Source organism: Chiroxiphia lanceolata, chromosome Z (genome assembly GCF_009829145.1).
Source record: "Chiroxiphia lanceolata isolate bChiLan1 chromosome Z, bChiLan1.pri, whole genome shotgun sequence".
NCBI classification, from domain to species: Eukaryota; Metazoa; Chordata; class Aves; order Passeriformes; family Pipridae; genus Chiroxiphia; species Chiroxiphia lanceolata.
In genome coordinates, this window is record NC_045671.1 from 37,237,049 (window position 1) to 37,259,189 (window position 22,141).

The 22,141-nt window shown below is 37.9% G+C and overlaps 1 protein-coding gene across 10 annotated transcripts in view; it reads left to right on the forward strand.

The window, feature by feature from the left end:
• The window catches only part of NTRK2 (neurotrophic receptor tyrosine kinase 2), a 208,360-nt gene that overhangs the window by 16,442 nt on the left and 169,777 nt on the right, over nt 1-22,141 (forward strand). For all 10 annotated transcript variants that reach the window (XM_032675906.1, XM_032675907.1, XM_032675909.1 and 7 more), the window contains exons 2-5: nt 2,722-2,796; nt 3,039-3,110; nt 9,367-9,435; nt 12,466-12,620. In XM_032675906.1, the coding sequence (XP_032531797.1) occupies nt 2,722-2,796; nt 3,039-3,110; nt 9,367-9,435; nt 12,466-12,620 (371 nt within the window). The remainder of the gene's footprint in view (nt 1-2,721; nt 2,797-3,038; nt 3,111-9,366; nt 9,436-12,465; nt 12,621-22,141) is intronic.

Below are 22,141 nucleotides of genomic sequence, written 5' to 3' on the forward strand. Positions count from 1 at the left end.
AAGGTAAAAATAGACTTCAGAAAGGGAGAGGTTTTATTTCAGGTCTTCCTCTAAATTAAACAGAAGAACAACTTCCCCTTGCAATGTACAGTTACATCATTCTACTCCTTTCTCTCTCACTGCTGTGACATAGCTGCAGAGGCTTAACTTAAAGCAGACTTGTTAAGCGAGTAAGGAAGCATAAGGGGATGTGACCTGCTTATGGTAAATTACATCTGTCCACTCTTTCTTGCAGGATTTCCAACTGCACGAAATTTGCTTTACTGTCGTGTTCTGTACTAAGATTTTTTTACAAGTGTATTGTAGAGCACTTATTGAGTTAGTTGCACTTAGACAAAAATTCTTCTGTGTCCCTATTCAAAGTATCGTCGTGGAAAATCAGTGGTTTCTTTTGGTTCTCTCGGTTAGGAACTGGAATTGTAAATCATTCATCTTAGAGAATCTGCTCTGATTTCTTTTAGGGGATGCAATAAGAGAAGGAAAAAAGGTACCATAAATTCATGCCACTTCTTCTTCCCGAATGTTGTCCTTTTGGTCTATTCCCTAATGGACCAACACTGATCTTTTATATAGATTGTGTGCTCATACTCAGATCTTTGTTCGATGTAAATTGTGTTAGCTTCATTGGCTTCAGCAGAGCTGAGCTGTTTTACACTGAGTCTTAATACAGGATGTAATACAGTGACGTATTTCTGTACAACATTGTAAGTTATGTCAAGTTCTGCAGCTTCTTTTAGTGGGTGTTTCTGGTTAAGTATTTATATGATTAAAATTGGAATGTCAGATTTGGATGGGTGATATGTGTGTTTAAGTGATGGGTGTACATTTTGGCAGTGTTTGTCAGAGATTTTTTTCGATGGCTTAATCTTTAGCTCGTACAACTGATTTCTCTGTTTATTTTCTTTAAGTCTGAGTCTCTTCTCCCTCTGTGTTTCATTGTCCATTTTCCTACATTCCCACTCTTTTGTGATTTCCCTATCTCTGTCTGATCTTGACAGGATTCCTGTTGGTTGAATACTGAGGACAAGATGAGGAAGATATCTTTGATAACTTTATTTTAACATTATGAGGTCCAAGTGACAGAGAAGATGATACATAATTAAACAATGAATTCTTCGGGGCATGTTTAGAGGAAGTATGATCATTCATTTCCAGGATTCTTAGATGAAAGAACTGATAGATTTTTATGTACGATTTCATTGTTTTTACTTGGCAAAATAGGTAAACTTACGCACCAACCAACAAACAAATAAAATAGATTAGTAAATGCCGAGATAGGAAATCAGCTCATCTTAAAAATTCAAGAAAGGAAACACAAAATATGAAGGACTCTTATCTTCTAATGAGTACGCTGTGTTAATCTTATCCTGAAAAGTCCTGAAGAACAGTTCAGTGTCATATGATGCTGTAGTAATGTGTTCCGTCTAGTGTCATGCATTGTCTTTTTACTGCCCTTCTTCTTCTCAAGGGACAATGAATGCCATTAGAGGAAACCTTTTGCTTTTCCTGGTGCATGGCAAGAGCAAAGCCCAAGTCAGCATTGCGGCTTTGGAGGAGAGCCCAACCCGACTTTGGGATTCTCAAGCTTCTGTTGGGATTTGGGAACATAGTGAATTTTTCTAACACGCCAGCGAAGGTATATGGATGGCCTTTGGGAAAGCAATACACCTTCTTTCTAATTCACCAGATTTCCCTTTAAATAAATTTTAAAAAATACTTAGAATGAATAAAAGGTTTCTTCTAGCAAAGAACGACTCCTCCTTTTTAGGAGAACTTGCATTTTTGCTTAGTTCAGCATGCTCATGAAAATACAGGTCAATCTCTGAGTTTTTCTGGGACTAGGCTTATCTTCTGAAAAATCTGGAATCCTGTAAATCAGATATATTTTTCTGTCCACAATGCCAGAAGAATTGCAAGTTTCCACCAATTTCTTCTTCCTAGACTGCATGATTTGCACTGTGAAATTCCTTCTTGCTGCAGAAGAGGTAACAATGCATTATTTGTGAACATTTTAATTTCCGGTCTGTCGGATGTCACTGGTTATTCATAGATCTCACATGGTGATAATACAAAGGACCGGCTCACATACCCACATCCTTTTGGGGTTCGGGCAGATACTAATGCTATGTGAGTGGACTCAGTGCTTTGGTCTAATATGGCAGTTTGTCTTCTCTTATTTTCTGCTTTTCTGTGTAACGTCATGAAATACAGTCTCTCTTTCCTCAGTTTTGCCATTACCACACCATGTAGAAAGAACTGAAATTACTTTGTGTCAGGGAAAAAATAAGTTTAGCAAGTGATTAAGTTAACATGGGAGAAAAGACTAGGGCAGTTTGATTCTCCCTCAATATAAGTGAGGATAACTCCACTGCTATTATTGAAGTTGGCCCCTTCACTGTTGTTAAAAGGGACATGTGTCTTGGAGAACAGTGACACTGTAATGCAGCTTTATTTGGCTTTCAGGTTGATTTGTTTTCTTCATTTCCCCTGTGTAAAACTAAACTTTTCCCTTTCAGCAGTGCCTCACAAAGTACTATTTAAATGATGGGGAAGATTTTAAGGACCACTTTTGCTTTGCATATGGTCTGAGTAGGACTTACTTCTAATTGTAGTAGGTCAGCAATCACTACTGACTTTCATACAGCAGTGCATGATCTCTGAACACTCAAAGCCCTGGAAGGGTCCACTTACATACTTTTTTCTGTCTTGCTTTTTCAACAGTTACATCGCAAACCAAGAAAACTTAAAAAGTATCAATGACAATGAGGTTGGATACTATGTTGGACTTAAAAATCTGTGAGTAGGGGATACTTATCTTATAAAGCTATCTTTTTTTCTATTTCTTTCATAGAAGCATATGGAGACATTATCAAAGTGTAGATCTCACTTTTTGTGTTAGTGAGAAAAATTGTAAATCTTGCAGTTGAGCCTTGTTGAAATTTCACCAAGACTCTTACTTTAACCATTATTATCATTATGCTTTCCATTATATTTTAAATGAAACATAAATATTACAACAGTTTTATTTGTTTTCCCAGGACTGTGGTGGATTCAGGCTTAAGATTCGTGTCCCGTCAGGCATTTGTGAAAAATGCGAACCTACAATACATGTGAGTAAGAATAATGTCTGTCTTCTAAGTTAAAACTGTCTAACTCATGTTAATTTATTGTTAATTTATTTCTGTCTCTTACCATTTCCTTAATAAAAAATACTTTAATAAGTCAGACTTACAATGTTCTTCTGTCATTAATTGACTTTAAATAAGGTATGTATGGTAAGGAACTGGCAGATTGTAAGAACACAATGTGGGATGGTAAAAAGACCATGTGTTTCATTATCCTGTCTTTTACAACAGACTTTGGCTGTGTCTTTTGTCGTAAGCAGTGTAGCACAAAGAATGCCTCTCTTGAGCATATGATGTCCCCACTGTGCATCACACTCAGTGACATAGGTTTGACTAGCTGTAGTCTGATTCGATGGGCGGAACATGTTTTCACAAAATTACAGTATATGCCAAATTGGAAGAGACCTGTAATGATCACTGAGTCCAGCTGCTGGCCATGCACCCATTCCCAAGAGCAGCTGCAGTCCATTAGGTGCATACATGAAACACGTCTACTATAATTTGACCAGTACACATGCCCAGAGACTGTGACATGACTGTGAACTGAAGTCCTGGGAGTGACCAGAAGACTTACTTTGAAAGCTCACACACTAAACTAATACACCTAAAGCAAAACATAGGAATGAGGTTGCTTTCACACCCAAATGCGATTTGTAGATCATGAACTTCAGAATTGATGCCTGTGCAGCTTTTTGACTGTGTTTTTCTAGATTTCTTATGCTTTAGATTTAGCAAAGGCTAAACTGATCAAAGTTCTCTTTTTAGTATGACTTTTTTGCTTTTATCCTAATGAGATCAGGAAGACATTTTACCAAACCTTGAGTTTGTAAGATATTTCTTTGTAATAGGGAAGAACTGCTGAACAGAGAACAGGGTTGATTGTTTTGCTTATGAGATGAAATCACTTTCTGAACTCTGTTTTCCAAAGAATGGCAATTAGTTCATGTAAGGAAGTGGACATGGATCTTCGTTTCTGCCTAAACAATTAGTGCTGTCCTTAACGTGGAACAGTCACTGGAGGAGTGTGAAACAGATCTTCTGAGCCTGTGAGACTTACATATTACTTCAGACAGTCATTAATAAAACAGGTAATCAGTTGGTACCTGTAGTGGGTTTGTGTAGCTAAATAACATTTTTTTTTCTGGGAGGAAACTAGGATAAGTCACCTGACTCAAACAGGAAGATATTCCATACCATGTTACGTCAGCAAAAACATAAAAAGAGGAGGAAGAGGTAGCTTGCTCTCTTCTCTTCTGGGGTAGCTGTGTGGAGTGGTCAGGCAGTTCCATCAGGAGAGGAGATCGTTGGTTGTGGGGAAGTATCTTTATTTTCAGTTCTTCTCTGTATGCCTATTGCTTATAGTGTTTTCTATCTTTGTGTAAATATAAATAATCTTTCTTAGCAGCTTCGATCTAGTAGTTTTTCCCTTCCCTCTTTTCCCCCCTCCCTCCATTCCCTCCGGAATGGAGGCCCAGTGGATATGTGGTTGTTCAGCCAAAGTAAACAATAACAGTACCATAAGGGAATAATCTTCTGTAGTAAATTTGTGTGTTTACCTGTGTAAAAATTGCTCAGTGAATTATGGTTATAAAATATGAAATTCCATTTGCACTGGCTGTGGAAATACACAATACCAGTAGAAATGCACAATAAGAACGTACTGTCTAAGAGACACATTTGCAGAGAAAGACTTAGTGACTCTGCTGGGACAGAATCTCAGAACAAAGCAAATCCAAGTCTGGAATCAAAACGAATTTTGTGTTACATTTTTACCTCTTTTTCCCATTACTTTAGTGGCTGGGAAGGAATCTGTCAAAATATTATGTAGTGATTAGGACACTGAATCTACTCATCTTGCAGGATACTATAGAGAAGAGCAACAGAGCTATAAGGAGCTTGTAAGGCAAATAATGTAAGGAAACTTAGAGTCTGAGTCTGTTCAGTGCAATAAAGAGAAGACTGAAAAGGAACATCACTGCAATAGGACAAGGAATAATGTTTTGAAACTGAAAGAGGGTTGATTCAGATTAGGTATAAGAAAGAAGTTTTTTACAATGAGGGTGGTGAAACACTGATGCAGGTTGCCATAGAGGTGGTGGATGCCTCAGTCTTGGAAACATTCAAGGCTGGATAGGGCTCTCAGCAACCTGGTCTATTTGATGTTGTCCCTCCTTGTTGCTGTGGGATTGGACTACATGACCTTTAAAGGTCTCTTCCAACCCAAACTATTCTATGATTCTGTGGTGTCTATGATCATCTTTGCTTTAAAAGAAGAGTAATTATGATGAGGAAAGCAATCGATTCTCTCCACGACTATGAGTGCAGAGTGAGAAATGATGAGTTTAGTTTGGAGCAAGGTAGACAGATATTTGGAAGACCTTCACAGCTATCTGGGAAAATAGGCACTGCAAAAGGTGAGAAAATTGATGGGATCCTCTTGAGAGGCTTTTTTAACCTGTTGCTTTAAGAAAATGGGTTTCATGCAGTCATAAAGTGTCTCTGGCCCCAGTGGTTGCTTCTAACCAAAACTTGAACAGGTAAACACATTTTCAGACATCTGACCATTTAAGCAGAAGAGGGACACCCTATTAAAGTTACCATTTAAGGAAAAAGTATCATTGTGTATATATGACCTGCTAGGTTTACAGAACCCACTTGGATGAGATGCCCTTAAAATACTTCAGCCGTAGGAAGAGCTTCAAATGGAGCATGCAGTCAAATGGGGAATTGCGTATCTGTTGGTAAGCAGGCTTTGCTAGAGCTGAAGTTCATGAACCTCCTTGTTAGAAACAATTTAGACTGACTTGACATCTGTTCAGTTGATGGACATGGATGCTTGATGCAGAATACTTACATTATGCACCATAAGCTTATCCAGTATCATACTGTGTTTTCTTTTGGTGGGGATTTAGTAATGTTAGCAGAGACAGGATAAACCCAGATAAGATGGAAAATATTAAGTGTCACCCGCTGCTCTAGATACATAGAATAAAGCAGTAACTATGGAGGTATTTTTTACCGAGGCTCATCTGTTATCCCTGCAAAATGCATTTGTTTGTTTTCTCTGGCAAGTCTTTATGCGCATCAGAATGTTTCTGAAACCCCCAGTGAATCACGGTTTGTTGTCATCAGCAATAACAATCCTGTTGACTGCACTAGGAATGAGATATAGCTCCTGTTATGTTTGGGACAGTGAAAACTATTAAGAGCTGAAATAATTTCACTTTTCAAGAGTAAATTCTGAGTACAGGTCTTTGAAAAGTTTTACATTTTATTTTGAAACAAATTTGTTACTATCCCAATTAAAGCTCCAAACACTTTTCTGAAGACTGATGTAACTATATAAGCTTTAATTTTACTATGATACTATTACAGCTTTCTTTTTCTTCTATGAAAATCTTTTAATGCAGTTAAAGGGCTCTTATGATATGAAAATAATATTTATTTTATGAATCATACAACAATATCAGTTTAAAATAAACTTGTTAACACACATTTCTTTAAGCCCTTTTTGGTCCTTACCTTATTTTCTTGGTGAAACTTATGTAGCCCAAATATCTTTCTAGCGTTATGTATGATGGAAAGATTTGTGTAATAACATAAACAACAGGAAAATAAATGCCCTAATGGATACTACTTAAGTGTAATTAATAGCTTTGCTCATCTAATTCTGGTGTTTTCATTGACCTTAGACTCAAATTAGCCAATAGTTGCATTTTAGTAGTGCTGTAGTTTATAAACTTATCTGCTGCTAACAGTAATTTGTTGGAAATGTGTAATACATATGCATAGTATATTGTCAGTGTCTTTAAATATTAAAACACATTTTACAGGGAGTCGAGATTTCCAAAAACTTTAAAAAATAGCTGTTGTTACGTGCCAGGCTGCATCTAACTGTGTTACTGAATCATAGATTTGTAAGTGTAGTATATATACAGCTCCAGGTATTAAGATGAATTTGTATCTCAACACTGTTCAGGTTTAGGCAAGACAGCCAAATGAAACAATTTGAGATGTACCTTACTGCACACAGGGCTGGCTCATAGGCAGAGCAGGCAGTTGCCTGTGCAGGGAGACTGAGTGTAGCAAAATGGCCTTTTCTTCACCTCTTTCCCCCAGTTCTCCTTAGATCTATTCCCTCTCCTTCTTTCTTGCTTCTTCCCCTTGCCAGAAGCACTGTAGGTGGTAGACTATACCCATGTTCCAAGCTTTGTGAGTTTTTATGCAGCTTCCTGGTCTGCTTTTGGTCTCCTCATATTGCCACAGGTTTGCTTTTAGTTGAATTAGGTATAGCAAGTTTAATGTGAGCTTGATATTTGCATGTGAAATACAGGTGTGCTTTTAACTGTATTTGGGTCCTGTCTGTGGGTAAAGCTTTGGAGCCAGGCTCTGTACCCTTGACTTTTTTTTCCCCCATAATTAAAAAAGTCTTTAGAACCCCAGATGGATCTTCTTTGGGCTGCTCACCATGATCTTTTAATGTATAGTTCAATTGGGGAACTAATTCTTATTCTCTTTTCATGAAAGTGGAAGTGTGGTCCTTAACATCTTCAAAAGAAGCTTGGCAGTGATTTTTTCACTTAACATGAATTAAAGAGACTGCAGCAGGCATCCCTGTAGTCAATACAGAGTGCTCACTTTATGAAAAAAAAATAATTTAAATTTACTGTCCAAGTATTGTTTAAGGTGATAAATTCATAACAGTGGTCTGCAAGTAAAGCCCACTGTATATATCTGGTTGTCTTTAGGAAAAGGTAGTTATTGTGCAGGTAAGAGATGCAGGTGTATGCCTTGTTTGGTAATACCACAGGGCCATCTGCATGTGCTGCTTGTCAATGTCAAAACTGGAAGGATTCTCTTGCATGGTGAGTGTAGAGTTTCCTGTGGAGGGAGGGTGTTTGATGTGCCTCCATACAGGAGGCAAAAGCCCAAGCTGACAGGAGGATCAAACTTCCTTTATTCAACCTCCCAACACAGAGCATATACATATTAGGAAAAAAACATAGTGACAGTTTTTGTTTAAACACGACTTCTGTTCTATATGCAAATTGTACTTTAATGTTGCTATATCCAATCAGGGTCCATGAAGCATTTCCACCAGCATCTTGCCATAGGCAATCTAGTTCATCTGACTAATGAAATAGTACCTCATTTGTTTTGTTCTCACGCGTAAGGACCAGTCAGTTTGTAAACCTCAGGGTGTTGTTTGCCAGAAGGAATCTGTGATGAAATGTAGTAAATCTCTTAAAATAATCTCTTAAAGATTCTCTTATAAACATTTGTAGAGAATCCAACTTGTAATTTCTGTGAAAGTTATCTTGTACTCAGAGATCAAGGACTGAAAGTTGGGAAGTAAACACTGTGTTCTTTAGTCAGGTTAAAAAAAATAATAATTAATCCCTAGTTTTAAATGCAAAGCAACTTTTAAGTGTGGAGCCTTTACGGCGCCTTTATAATACCACATAAAACTCATGGTATTTTGGCTCATAACTCTGATTTGTACTTTACTGCTGGCAGTTACACAGTTTACTGCTCTATTGGTAGACCGATAAGACTGTAGAAAAACTAGCATTATTTTGCTTTGGGGTAGAGAAAGCAATTTTGTAAGCCTATGAGAGGAAGAGTATTTCTGGTTCAGATCAGCATTTCTTTGCGGAATAGTAGAGGACCTTTCCCTAAATTACCACTGGAAACCGTAAATGCTTAATTGACATAAAAAAGCCCAATACATGCATTTTACAGTTTTCTTTTGATCTTCCATGTGGGTGCATAGTGTACATGCAATTTGAAAAGAACAACTAAAAGGCTCTGATACGGATGTGTGCTAGCATGTGAGGAGGGCTTATGTGAGTGCAGAGTTTGGTGCAGCATCAAAGAATGGAATACACCCATTTCAGATGAATTAAATTGAGCATGTAATTAACACGTGGACTTTACAAAATACTTTTGAAACACAGTTAAATCTGCTGCTTTTCTGCAATGAACAAAGTGCTAGAAGTGAAAATATTGATCCCTGTTTGATTTTGAGTGTATTTGACTTTAGGTGCATTCTGGTTTCAAACCCTTGAAACCCTTCAAACCATGAAGTAATACTGAACACTGTCTTTTTATAACTGAAGTCAAAGGACTTTCAGAGCTCTTAATTATTGAGTTCTTAATTATTTTCTTGAGAGATGCAAACTGTATTTTCAGTGTAAGAAGAAACAATTCTAATTAATGTACTCCTTCTCTTTTCCCATAGTAATTTATCCAGAAACAACCTCTCAAGTTTGTCCAAGAAGCCTTTTCACCATCTGGGTTTGTCTGATCTGTAAGTTGTCATTTTTTAAAATATAGTTTATTTTTGGCTGGAATGGAAGAATAGGACTTTGAAGCTTTTTCTGTTGAAGGTAGAGGTCCATCAAGGATTAGGGTGAAATTTTGATCCAAAGAAAGCATCGATGCTGGACACTTAAATACAGAAATATTTTCATTCCAGGGCTTCAAGAAAGTCAGGTATATATTTTAAATCAATTAGAGGTCAAAATAGCCTCTTCCCTTCAGCTTTAAGATATTCTATTGTGAGGGTACTTCACACAAAACTGCTGGTGTTTATATTAAATATTTGAGCTAATGAAAATACAGTCTTCCACAGATTTTCAAATTAAGATTCTCTCTCATATTCTTATATAGGCCTCACAGCTGCTATGCTTATGGTTGGCTATTGAAGAATATTTTTATTTTCTCAAATTCTTTGAGTTGCACTGTGCTTTATATAATCATTTAGTAATGAAAGCACTGGTAAACATATATTTATTGATGGTTTCAATATTAACATTTTTATCTTCTGTTACATCAACTGGATTTTTTTTTAATTGGTATACATTCCAAAATTTTGGTCATCTTGTACATTCTCTGCTAATATGCAGAGAGCCTGCAGAAGCTTTAGGAGGGCTGGGGCTGCACTGGAGGGGGAGACTGCTCTCCTGGAGCTCAGAGCAGAGTTAGAAGTTGTCCAAAAGTGCAACAGCAGACATGGAATCCTTGTTCTTTTCTGGTGAACTTCAGCATGTGAGAAGTGAAATGAGGAAATCTTGGTGCTAAAAAAGAAGGTTGTGCCCTTTAGGTACATTTTGCTGATAATTAAGTTGGTATAATTATTTTCTTTAAAGCCCAGGGAACATTGCTCACTGGAATTTTCTTTCATAACTTGACGGTCGCTAAGCACTGTGATGGAAAGACTAGCTAGTTGCAGAGCACTCCCATTGCTTCATGTTCTGTGTTGGTCTGTTGGTTCTGCATGAAGAAGCAGGGGAGGGGTACTGGGAGTGAGCCAGACATGGGAAAAAATGGGTGATGCGAAGGTTAAACAGAGTAGTGATTGAGAGATGGAGTCAATGTGTGATGAAGTACAAGTTGAGAGAGAAAGGGGATACAAAACTGAGATAGAGTGTTGTGGACTTGGGAAAGGGAGTGTAGGAGTAGATTAACTGAAGTTACGCAAACAGACGTGATGAAAGTGAGATAAACAGACATAAAGTAAGGGGAGGGATAAAAGCAGAGCCTGAAGGGAGGAAGAGTAGTGATAAAATCAGTATAGTTTAACAATTCTGTTTTTAAGTAATTAATACATAGGTGGAAGATCAGAAGCAGGGGAGAAAGAAGAGTGTGGATAGATGAATCTGAGATAAGAATGTTGCCATAAATAGCTTCTCAGGAACCTTCTGACAGAAAGCTGACAAGTATGCTTGTACTGTTAGTACTCTTATAAATCAAAATGTAAAGGGATGAAAAGTTCAGGATAGGCTGTAGTCGAGGCTATTCACCAGGTATTATAGAGATGGAGGTGTCACTTTGGAAGGCTTCTTTTAGAACAAACAAACTGCACCTGTAAATTTACAGCAAACAAGATAAAGACTCATAATTTGCTTTTGCTAGGTCAGATTCTTTCTTTCACGCAAGTGTCTATAAAGGGCCATTATGCCTCCAGCATCATGCCTATGATATGCCTACCTCCTGTGGTGCATTTAGCACAAAATAAAAGAGTGGAAGAAAAAGACAGCTCAGTCACTGGTCAAGAGACATTCCTCTTTTACAGGGAAGCTATAGGATGAAACAGAAGATGGAAGTAAATCTGACAGTTTTGAAAATGCATGTCATAGGCTTTGACCCAAGAAATCTTCACGTTCATACTGTGTCTTGCACAAGCCATTTTTGTCCATTCTGTTGTGGTGTTGAAGTCCAGCAGATGATTTGTGTGATTATAAATTGCTCCTTTAGAGACTTTAGAGGATGAGCCCTGCATTTGTTAATCCTCAAAGAATTTGAGATGACTTTTGGGGGAACAGGTTATGGCTCTGATAAGCTGATTTTTTAATTATTTGCATACTTTATGTCCTTAGGAGGCTTTTATGAGCATAGATTCTGTGAGAAACTTGAGCTTTTGTGCGTTGAAAATACCCATGAATCTTTGTTAAGAAAAAGTTCTCCTTCTAATGAAATGCCTTAAATAGTTACTTGCTCACCCACTTTATTGAATCTCATGTATGCCTGTAAAAGAAAAAAAATAACACTGGGTAACTATTTATGTAGACATTAGGATGTTTCTGTTTCTATTTAACTTGTGCATTACTGCATCACATTGTTGTGTAGTTTTATTAAATTTTAAAACTAGAAGTTGTTAAGTTCACTAACCTATAAATTCTGTGCGGTGTACCGTATCCATTTCTGTTTCAGGGCTGTGTTTTCAGTTAGTATTTCTTCCTGACCTTACCTAAGGTTTTACTGTGAGATTTTCTGAAAGTTTTGTAGTACATAGTAGAACATTAGGTAAAATCGTTTTTAATGATTAGACTTTGTTAGTACATGTATATAATCCAAAAGTGTTTGACTCTATAAAGAATTTACAGTCTCACAGCAATAAACTATATTTGAGGTAACTGAGGAGAGACTCAGGTGTAGAAAAGAGGAATTCTGATCTCTGCTATGAAAAAAATGGACCTTCATAGAAATGCCAGTTCTCCAGTTGCTCCTGATTTATCCTGATGAACTGGAAATAGTAGTCGAATCTCCTGTGTGATTTCTCCCACCTGTGAGAGTTTGGGTCCTTGGTGCACGCAGAGCTTAGTTCCCTACATGGAAACTGTTACTGACTCGCAGCTTGCACTGGGCTGTTTACCAAGGTTGCTTACCTTATGCTTCTTAACTAGAGGGTTCTACTTGCATACTTTAACCTTCTTAACTAAAGGATTCAACTTCTACTTTCACTCAGCTGAATGCCTGGACTCCCCGTGCCCTTCATTTTTTTCTATATGCATGACACGTTTTTTCTTCTAAATAAATTAATATTTTTTTGCTATAGGATATTGGTGGACAATCCATTCAAGTGTTCCTGTGAAATCATGTGGATCAAGAAATTTCAAGAGACCAAGTCTTACACAGAAACTCAGGATTTGTATTGCACAGATGAGAACAACAAGAGGACAGCCTTGCTGGATATGAAGGTCCCAAACTGCGGTAATATTCTTTTAACATAAAACTACTGCTAAATTATTGTGAGCCAGGAAAAACAAACATGCTTTTTTACAAGGTACCTCTCAGAATGACAACAGTGCTCTAAAGGAAAAGTTTTCAGTGGAGATATTGACCACTCTGTCATCTTTCACTCCGCTTGTAATAATTTTGGTAATTTCATAGAATCATAGAATATGCTGAGCTGGAAGGGACCCACAAGGATCATTGAGTCCAACTCCTGGCTCTGAACAGGACACCCCAAGAATCACACCCTCTGCTTGGGGGCATTGTCCTAACACTTCTTGAACTCAGACAGGCTTAGTGCTGTGACTGTTCTCTGGGGAGCCTGTTCCAGTACCCAACCACCCTCTGGATGAAAAATCTTTCCCTGATGTCTTACCTAAACCTCCCCGACTCAGCTGCATGCCATTTCCTCTAATCTTGTCACTAGTCACAAGAGTGAAAAGATCAGTTCTTGCTCCTCCACTTCCCCTTCTGAGGATCTTGAAGACCACAGAGATCTCCCCTCAGTCTCCTCTTCTCCAGGCTGAACAGACCAGGTGACCTCAGCTGCTCCTCATATGGTTTCCCCTCCAAACCTTTCACCACTTCATGTAAAGTTGTTTGTTTTTTCTCTTGATTCTTTAAGGATGTTCTTTATTCTAGTGCAGGGAAACAGAATACTGATTATAGGTAGCACACAAGAATTATATAGAATGCATGTGCCTTTGTTGAAGTAAATAGCTTCCAAGCTCAGTAGACATGAAATTTTACCTCCTTGAATTTTTTTTCAGATATTTGTGGTTAATGAGGTCTTTATTTTCCTTCAAAAATACGAACTGTAGTACTAGGACCATAGGAAGAAATTTCAGAAAATCTATCTGTTAATTGAGACTGATTAGCAATAGCTCTGGTCTTCACACATAAAGTTCTGCTGAGTTCATTTGTAAAGGCTATACAAAAGAGTTATATCAAGCTTAAGTCTGTGACATATTGCAGCATACTTTTTCAGTTATCATGTATAGATCTAGAGATAGTGAAAAAATTATGTAACCCATAATGCCATCCCCTTTTGTTTTGTATATGAAGTTGTTGACTGTATATGGTCCTGGGACAGTGGGGGAAAGGTTTCACCCAGTAGTTGAAAAGATTTCTCTTCCTCTCTGTATGAGGGGCAGAGATGGGGTGTTTCTAACATGATATCACATCTACTGGACTCTGGAAATTCCTTTGTGGAGTGGGGAGCTGGGGTGCCCAGCAGCAGGAAGGCAAGAAGTAAGGGGAGCAAGGGCATCCTGATTTGGATTGGAAAAACTGTAAGTGAAGATGAACAGCAGGATAAATTATACCTTTTCTCCTTCCACCTTTGCCCATTGAGTGTTCTTTTCTGCACTGCCTGTATGGAGGGTATGACGTCCTCTGATAGCAGTTGCCAGTAAAGAACAGCCATGATGGGGACCTATTGCAGGCCCAACAAGTGCAGCATTTAATGACAATGATGCATTTTGTGATCACATATCATGCTCTAAGTCTTGTGTCCAGCTTCCTTCTGGGACCAGGTGTGGTGGTGTATTCATGGCAAAAATAGTGCTAGTGTCTGGTACAATCAAAAAAATCCCTGCAAAACGACCTGTTTAGGGGTTCTTGTGAGCTGCAGAGTAGGTCTTGTGTACTCTAGGATCTGATTTACCTGAAATGGGAGATGGTACCTAGCTGAACTCCAGCTGCATAGACTAGAAGGTAGATTCATGTGCTGGGTGTAGAGAGGTTGGTGTGCTGTTGGAGTGACATCGGTTAGTGCAAATCAGGAACTCCAGCACAGTCTTTCGTAACATTCTTGGCTGGCACCTCTATGAGCTACCAGGGAGTTGGGATTTTCCTTTGAAAACTTTTGATGTTAAATACCCAGAATTAAACCTATGAGACATTAGTTCTTCCTCCTGATTTCTTAACCATCTGCAGTCAAAACAGGCTTGTCTCTGACCTCTGGGTGCTTTGTAGGTGCATATGTGTGTGCCCATGCGTGCATCCTGTGGGCATATCTTGACTGAAATACTTGTCATGACAAGGGAAGGTGGTACTTCCAACCAAGGAAAATGAGGAGGAAAGATGAGTATATACAACATTTAGATTGGAAGTTGCAGTATGTGCAATTTGCATATGGAAAACATGCATCGTTTTGAAGATTTGTGTGGATGTCAGCACATGCCTACAAATCATTTATGTTAGCTTTCAGAGTCCAGATATCACCAAGCTTTCCATAACATTTTTTTCCTTATCTTGTAGATGCCCTTTCCCCTTAATTTACCTTTTCCAAAATGAACCAATACAGTGTATAGGTTTTTAATAAAGATGACAACACAGGCTTTTCCTAGACACAGAGCAGAGAATCCCAGATAAAGAGGAATGACCATTTTGATGGAATGTGTTCTGGAAGGTATCTGAAAGATCCGATGCATAGCTCTTTCAGTACCTTTGCAGATATTTTTCTGTATTTTAAAGGGCAAGACTTAGTTTCAAAACAAAACTACTCATGATACTGGTTTATTTCATTTCCAGAACTTTCTGTGAGGCTAATAGGTAGAACTGAAATAGAAGAGGAATTCAGCCTTTTATGTATGTGAACTTTTTCTTCCCATGAGCTATGTGACCTTTTTAGCTCCCTTTAATGTTAAGAGAAATTTTTGGCATGCAGGCCTCTGCATTTTGTTAATTAGATGTTTTCTAATTTTTCTTTGCTAATTAAATGTTTTCATCCTATATTCTTGTTGAATTTGTTAGGTTTGTTTTTTTAAGTTAGAAAATAAGCAAAGCCTATGTTATGTCTTCAGGTGTTATGAATTACTTCATAATATTATAGTTTATATATAAATGCATATATAAAATACATATAACATGTACGTATATAGTTTATATATATACATATATATTACAGTATGCGGTGTTTTGGCAATAGGATGTCTTGCTACTGTGTGTTGTGAATAAATCTCTTGCTGAGAAGTAGATAGAGACCACTATGGTTTCTTGATCATAAGGCTTTAGTTTATACAAATTGATGAGAAAATTAGCAAATTTCTGTGGCACTTTACTTATTGTTTGTAGGGCGGAAGTGTTCAATAATGTGCTGACACTGATTGCAGTTTAGATGCCATCAACTTTGTGATTTATTTTCTTGAGATTTAAATTGAAGTATACTCACTATGTAGAAGATCCTTTCCAGCTACAGTACTAGAAGTGTCAATCAATAATTTTTTTAACTGCATTTGAAATGTATTTAGATATGATGAAAATTGTCAGATTCTCCCAAGTTTTAAATTCACACATAATTACTATGTCAAAGGTTTTCAAGTTTCATCTACCCCAGTAGAACCTTCTGTGTAAGAAATGATGGTGTTTACTTTTGCCATTTTCACAGCATTTGCTGGTTGTCTGTATAGCATGGACAACATCTCCACCTAGTCAGTCCTCTTTTGTTTCCACATGATAAATAGCGTTAGAAAATCAAAAAGAGAACTAAATAAGTAAACACTTCATTCTTATGTTACTTCTGTAAGTTCTGGTGGCAGTTACTACCAGCGTGTTAAGTGCTTGCAAGCAAGGTATGTTGTATACCTGGCATAAGGTCACTCAAAAGACCCAAGAGATCTTCTCCAGATCACCTGGAGCTCACTCAGTGTCAGGGAGGCAGGACCATGTCTTTGAGACTGGTTGCTGATGTGTTGCTCACTCCCTCTGGTAGGCAGTTACTCAGCTGTTACTGACTTCAGTGATACTGGAAGAAATCTTTTTATCTTGTGATGTTTGGGGGAAAGGAATGGCTTCTACAGCTATCTCTGCAGTCCTATGCAGACCTCATGTTGCTCTGGATCTCAGTCTGGTAATGGCATTTTGCCTTATCTGGTAAATTATGCAGATACGATGCCTAATCAGTTTTTCAATTTTGCTTACTGTCACAGCTTTGGATGCTTGTTTATCATCTATGGTTTTTCAGATGCCTTCTGTCTTGTCATTGGTCATGTATGCTTGTGAAAATCTACTGTAAAATGCCGCAAATTGCTTCTGTGTACTAATTTGCTGTACATATAACTAAGGTATGTTTAGACTTGTGTGTTTACATATGCAGCTGTGGAACTGTTGTCTGGTCTGAGAACTGTGGGATTTTATGAATGCTCACATTCTTTGCCTGTCTCCTCCCTTGCACATGAAGTATTGCAGTGTTGCTCTTAGTGCTGCTTCTTGTGTATGACTGACAAAATTTTAGAAGTCATTGTAATGTAGAATTTCAATCTAAGGTGATGGATTGCCCATTTCTTTCTTGTTGGGGAAAGCCATGAATTTTAACAGGCAATTGTTCAGATGACTGCAAATGTACTGGACTGGATCTGGCCTCATTTCAGCCTGTTTCTGATGATTTTTTGGTCCTAGAGGTAAATAAGTAAATGGTAGTACCAGACTGGAGGCAGGTGGTTATAAATTCTAAAGGGCAAAAAAGGCAAACTGAAGGACTGACACATGTGTTTCTTTGAATTTGCAGAAAAGATTGTGTTGTCAATAAAATAGGCAGTCATGGTACAATGCAGTCTAAAACCATAAGTAAAGGCATAATCCAGTGGGTGTTGACATTTTTTTTCATTATCAGCCAGGTTTCACAGATAAGACTATTAGAAGGAGAACATTACAGGCGGAATGAAGTGAGTTTAAAAAAGCCTTAAATGTTCTTAATGTTTAGTTAAAATATTCATGGAATCTGTGGCCTATGTTGTTTATTTTGGCTCAAAAACTAGATGTGATGCATGATGTTTGGTGACAAACTGTTCTTATTTTCTCTGTAAGAGTTTTGATTCTTGTCTGTGATCATGGGCTGTGTGAAAAAGTTTCATTTTTTATGAGACTTCCACAGTATTGGGGTTTCACTGTTGCTCCGGAGTTGAATTAGAGTTTTCCATACTTAATTAAAACAATTTTTTGGCTTACAAGTGAAAACAACCAATAATTTATGGAGTTTGAAAAGGCAACAGTAATCTTATTTTCGAAGACACATACGTAACTTCTTTGTAAGCATGTTTGTAAATCAAACATGAACTTTTAATACAGATGTTTAGACATGAACATCTACATGCTATGTAAATTAGGGATTGTGAATGATGATAATTGAGTGATGTATTTGAATGTCTCATCTTAAAAAATAAAACAGATTTTTGTTTGGTAATTCTGATTGAAGTTCTACTTTAATTTCAGTGAAGCAGATTTGTAATAAAAAGCATGTTAGAAACAGAAGGAAGCAAGGCACTATCCAAGGGAAAGAAATGTGTCTGGATCACTCAAGTATTGTCCCTGAATTCAGCATATTGTGCAGATTTGCAGAGGTGCTCTCTATACCTGACTTGACACACCTGTCTAAGTGTGGAGTACTAATCCACTGAGTAGAACAGCTGTCTGACTCTTGTCTGGCGGTATTCTTACTTTGCTCTTACAGTCTATCTGGGTGAAGACTGATGACTAGATAACTGTATTCTGGAGTCTAGAGAAAGTATCTTTTTCTTTAAAAGTGGAAACTTCTCATGAAGGCATCCCTTCAGTAATATGCTTGGTATACCATATATTTGGTATGGATAATGAAAGCCATAATTTTACTTTTTTATATTGTTCTCTGAAAATATTCCTGTTTCAGGATCACATGTTTGCAAGATTACACAGGTCAGCATTATTTTGAGCATTTTCTAGACACACATGAAATTCCACAAATAATGATACAGGAACTGCAACTGCATTACATGCACTTAGTGAATAAGAATCCATTTGTTAGATGTTTGCATAAGCTACTTTAGGCCTCATTAACTTACATTACAAGGGCTGTTTAGCTCTCAATTCATCTGTTAACCTTGTGGCTGCCGTATTCAGCCCAACTTCACCACATATCTTTGGTTTTCTTTTGAAAGTTGTTGTGGATAAACTGAAGCTTAAATGCCAGGTAACACAATTTCTCTAGGTGTAATTTAATTTGCTTAGCCATTCAATGAACATGGCTAGATACCTTCGTGATAGTGCTAGAAAGGGAAATGTTGACTAGACTGATAGCATCTGTAGGAACACATAGTCTCAAAATTCTTGCAGACAAAGTGTTTAAATAAATACTGTGGACAAGGTCAATTAAACAATTCAGGTGCTGCAGGATCCTGCAGCTTCCTACTAAAACTGAGGCCATGTCTAGGGACCTTAAAAGAAAGGTCCTGAGCAAAAGCTAAGGAGGTGATGTAAACCTTGGAAATGTAAGCCCTTTTTCTGGTTTGAGATATCAGCAACAACCTTCAGAGCTTCTGTACAGGTTGACTGCAGAATTCAGCTCACTGTCCAAGTGAATTTGAGTGGTATGGTGGGTTGACCTTGGCTGGATGCCAGGTGCCCACCCAGCCGCTCTATCACTCCCCTTACCAGCTGGGCAGGGGGGAGAGCAAGGTGGAAAAAAACCCAAACAGTTCATGAGTTGGGATAAGGCAGTTTATTTAAAACAAAAAGTAAAGTGAAGCTTGTGCGCGCAGAAGCGAAAGATAAGACGGTTTATTCTCTACTTCCCATGAGCAGCGATGGTCAGACACTCCTGAGCAGCAGGGCTTCAGCATGCATGATGGTTCCTCAGCAGGCAGCTGTAGGAGACAATGACTGCCTGCCTTCCTGCTCCGTGCTTTAGCTATTCTATCTGAGCTGACATCATATGGTATGGAATATCCCTTTGGTCAGTTTGGGTCAGCTGGCCCACTTGGGTCCCCTCCCAGGATCTTGGCCTCAGCTAAGGAAGCAATGTTACAGTGCTGATGCTGTGCTCAGCAGTAGCCAAAACAGTGGTGTGTTATCAACACCCTTCTAGCTACCAATGCAAAGCACAGCACTGTGAGGGCTACTGTGGGGAAATGAACTCCAGCTCAACCAGACCCAATACAAGTGGGTGCACAGCTGTTGGTGGTTTTCACCTGCACTGCATTCATGATGGCATTTGAAGCCCTGGATGGGGGTATTCTGTTGAGGTAGTGCTTATTGCTTTGGTTGTGAAGATAAGTTAGCACGTTTTGTGGTCTTTGCTGTGGCACACGCTGGCTCTATATAAAAAAGTTTGCTTCTAGTGACAAGTTCTGTTGAATACAGTGATGGAGTGTTTAAAGGCAAAGTAAGAGTGCATTGGCTGTGGGAAAACATACTTTAAATTAGACTCATCATCTTCTGGTGGAGACTGTGCTTGTTTAATTGTTTTCTGTGAAGGTTCCCAGCTGAATGTTACAATCAGGTGTGTCATGATTGGAGAAAGATTTCTTTTAGTATTTTAAAGTATTTGTGTGGCTCGGTGAGCTGCCATGTCACTCTTTCTGCCTCCTGACAGAAATTCCTTCCTCCATAGACTAATGAGGTAGGTGCTGTGAGTATCACATCTGGTGCAGTAAGAAAATGAGAGGTGGAATTCTAAGGTGTGCTGAAGCAGCAATCCACATCTAGCAAGAAGATGTCAGAAATGAGTTTGTTCAGTGTTCATATGCCTTCCAGCTGCTTATTAGTAAATGCTGAAGGCATGGGACAGTCTTAAACTTTGGTCTCAGTGACTTTTCCTCAGGTTCAGTTCAGGAATATAACCTGCAGCTTTGGAGATAAAGTACTCACCACCGATCTATAGAGTGTTTGAGACTATTCTAATTTAACTGTATCAGACCTGTGCAAAGTACCATTTGGTACATTTGGTCATTGTGGAAAACACTCATCAGGATTTTCTGTGCCACATGGCAAGCATATGTCGATTCAGTGAGGATTTAGTGCTTTATTCAATGCCTGTATTTTCCCCTAAAGATTGAAAGAAGTTTTGATATGGGACCGTTTTTTTAATTTACACTCATACTTGGTCAGCAGAGTATGGAAGTTTACTGAGGAAAAGGGTCATAATCCAGGATTCCTTTTCATCTTTTCCCCTTATATCTCTAATATTGATGCCTTTCTTTGTCATTTTAATCAATTGGAAATTTCAAGTTTTGTTGTTCATAATGGCAAAGTTCTAGTGGAGCAATGGAGAGTAGTGCCTGGTGGTTAGTGCAGTGAAATGAGAACAGGAGAAGAATGGGAACTTAGGCCTTCAGAAAAAAAAGGAAGATGGAGATCTTTGGGCTCCAGAAGATAAATGAAAGATGATAATTTGTTTCAAATGTTCCTTATTTCTGCTAATCCTGTATTTTATTTGCCTAACGTATTTTTAATGCTCATTGAAAATGTTTGTGGATATCATCTTGTAGTAACTTTTGTGAGATTTCTGCAACTTATCTCTGTGTATTGAGCATTTTGATTCTGTATTTGTGATACAACAGGAAATGGAAACAATTATTTATGTGTCTTTAATTCACACTTTGCATGTAAAATTCTGGGGTGTCCTGTTTATAGTGTTTTAAAGATGCAGCCAGATGATTTTTGACCCTGTCATTTTGCAGACTTTAAGTGGAAACATGCCCACTTACCCAGTGGCTGAAATCTGGCTCAGAGTTTGTTGGCTGCAGGCTGCAGGCATTTAAACTTAGGAGGTGAATCATGTATTTAACATCTCCTATCTTTATAGCTAGAATTACTAGAAATTTTCCTGCTTAGTGTTTTTTAAACACTTTAAAGCCCATAGGAAAAGACCTTTGAAATTTGTAAATATTACTGTATTTTCCAACAAGGCAGAACTTTAATAGAATGATAAAACTGTTTTCCTTCCGTTGATAAAACCTGTTTTGAGCCAGTGAGACCTCTGAAATATCAAGAGCCATGACAGTTCATAACAAATTACATTGTGAACCATTCTGTTTTCAGGCTCCAGACAGTACAGGTAGTGGGTGTTATGAAGCTGTGATGTAATCAATTGTATGTTTTCTCCCTAGAAAGAAAAAGCAAAACTAGGGGAGCCAAGAACCTTAGACTGTATTGAAACTTTATGTGAGGCAAGTAGACTGGATTTGAGTCACAGTACCTTAAGAATTGTGGTGGATATTGTATAGATTAGTGATTCTGGTAGTCTGCCTTTACATAGTTCAGTTTGATAGATGGTTGCTGCCTCAGTATTAGTTTAATCATTCTGTGTCTGATAATATCTATTAAAAAGATTATTAAGGGTTTCAGATAAGGATTAAAATGACCTTATTAGAAATCAGATGCAGTTGGCTAGTTTCAAGAAAAAAATTGTCATTTTTTCGTGGTAATTACTTGTTCTTATCACAGATTGACCTCCAAAAACATGACAAAGAAAAGGGAGATGTCATGGGCCACATTGAAAACCATTTAGTGACACGGCATCATGTCTAGACTCCAAGGATTTTGTTGACAGACCAATGAAAATCAGGGACTTAGTGTGCAAAGGATTTCATAAATGAATGCAATATTGAATTTACGGTATTCTCCCAGGTACTAATTTATTCGTCATGTAATTTCTTAGGTATTAGTGATACTAATTGACCATATTGAGAGAATTGTTGAAGATTTTTGAGCAACTGAACAAATCCCAGAACTGAACAGATGAG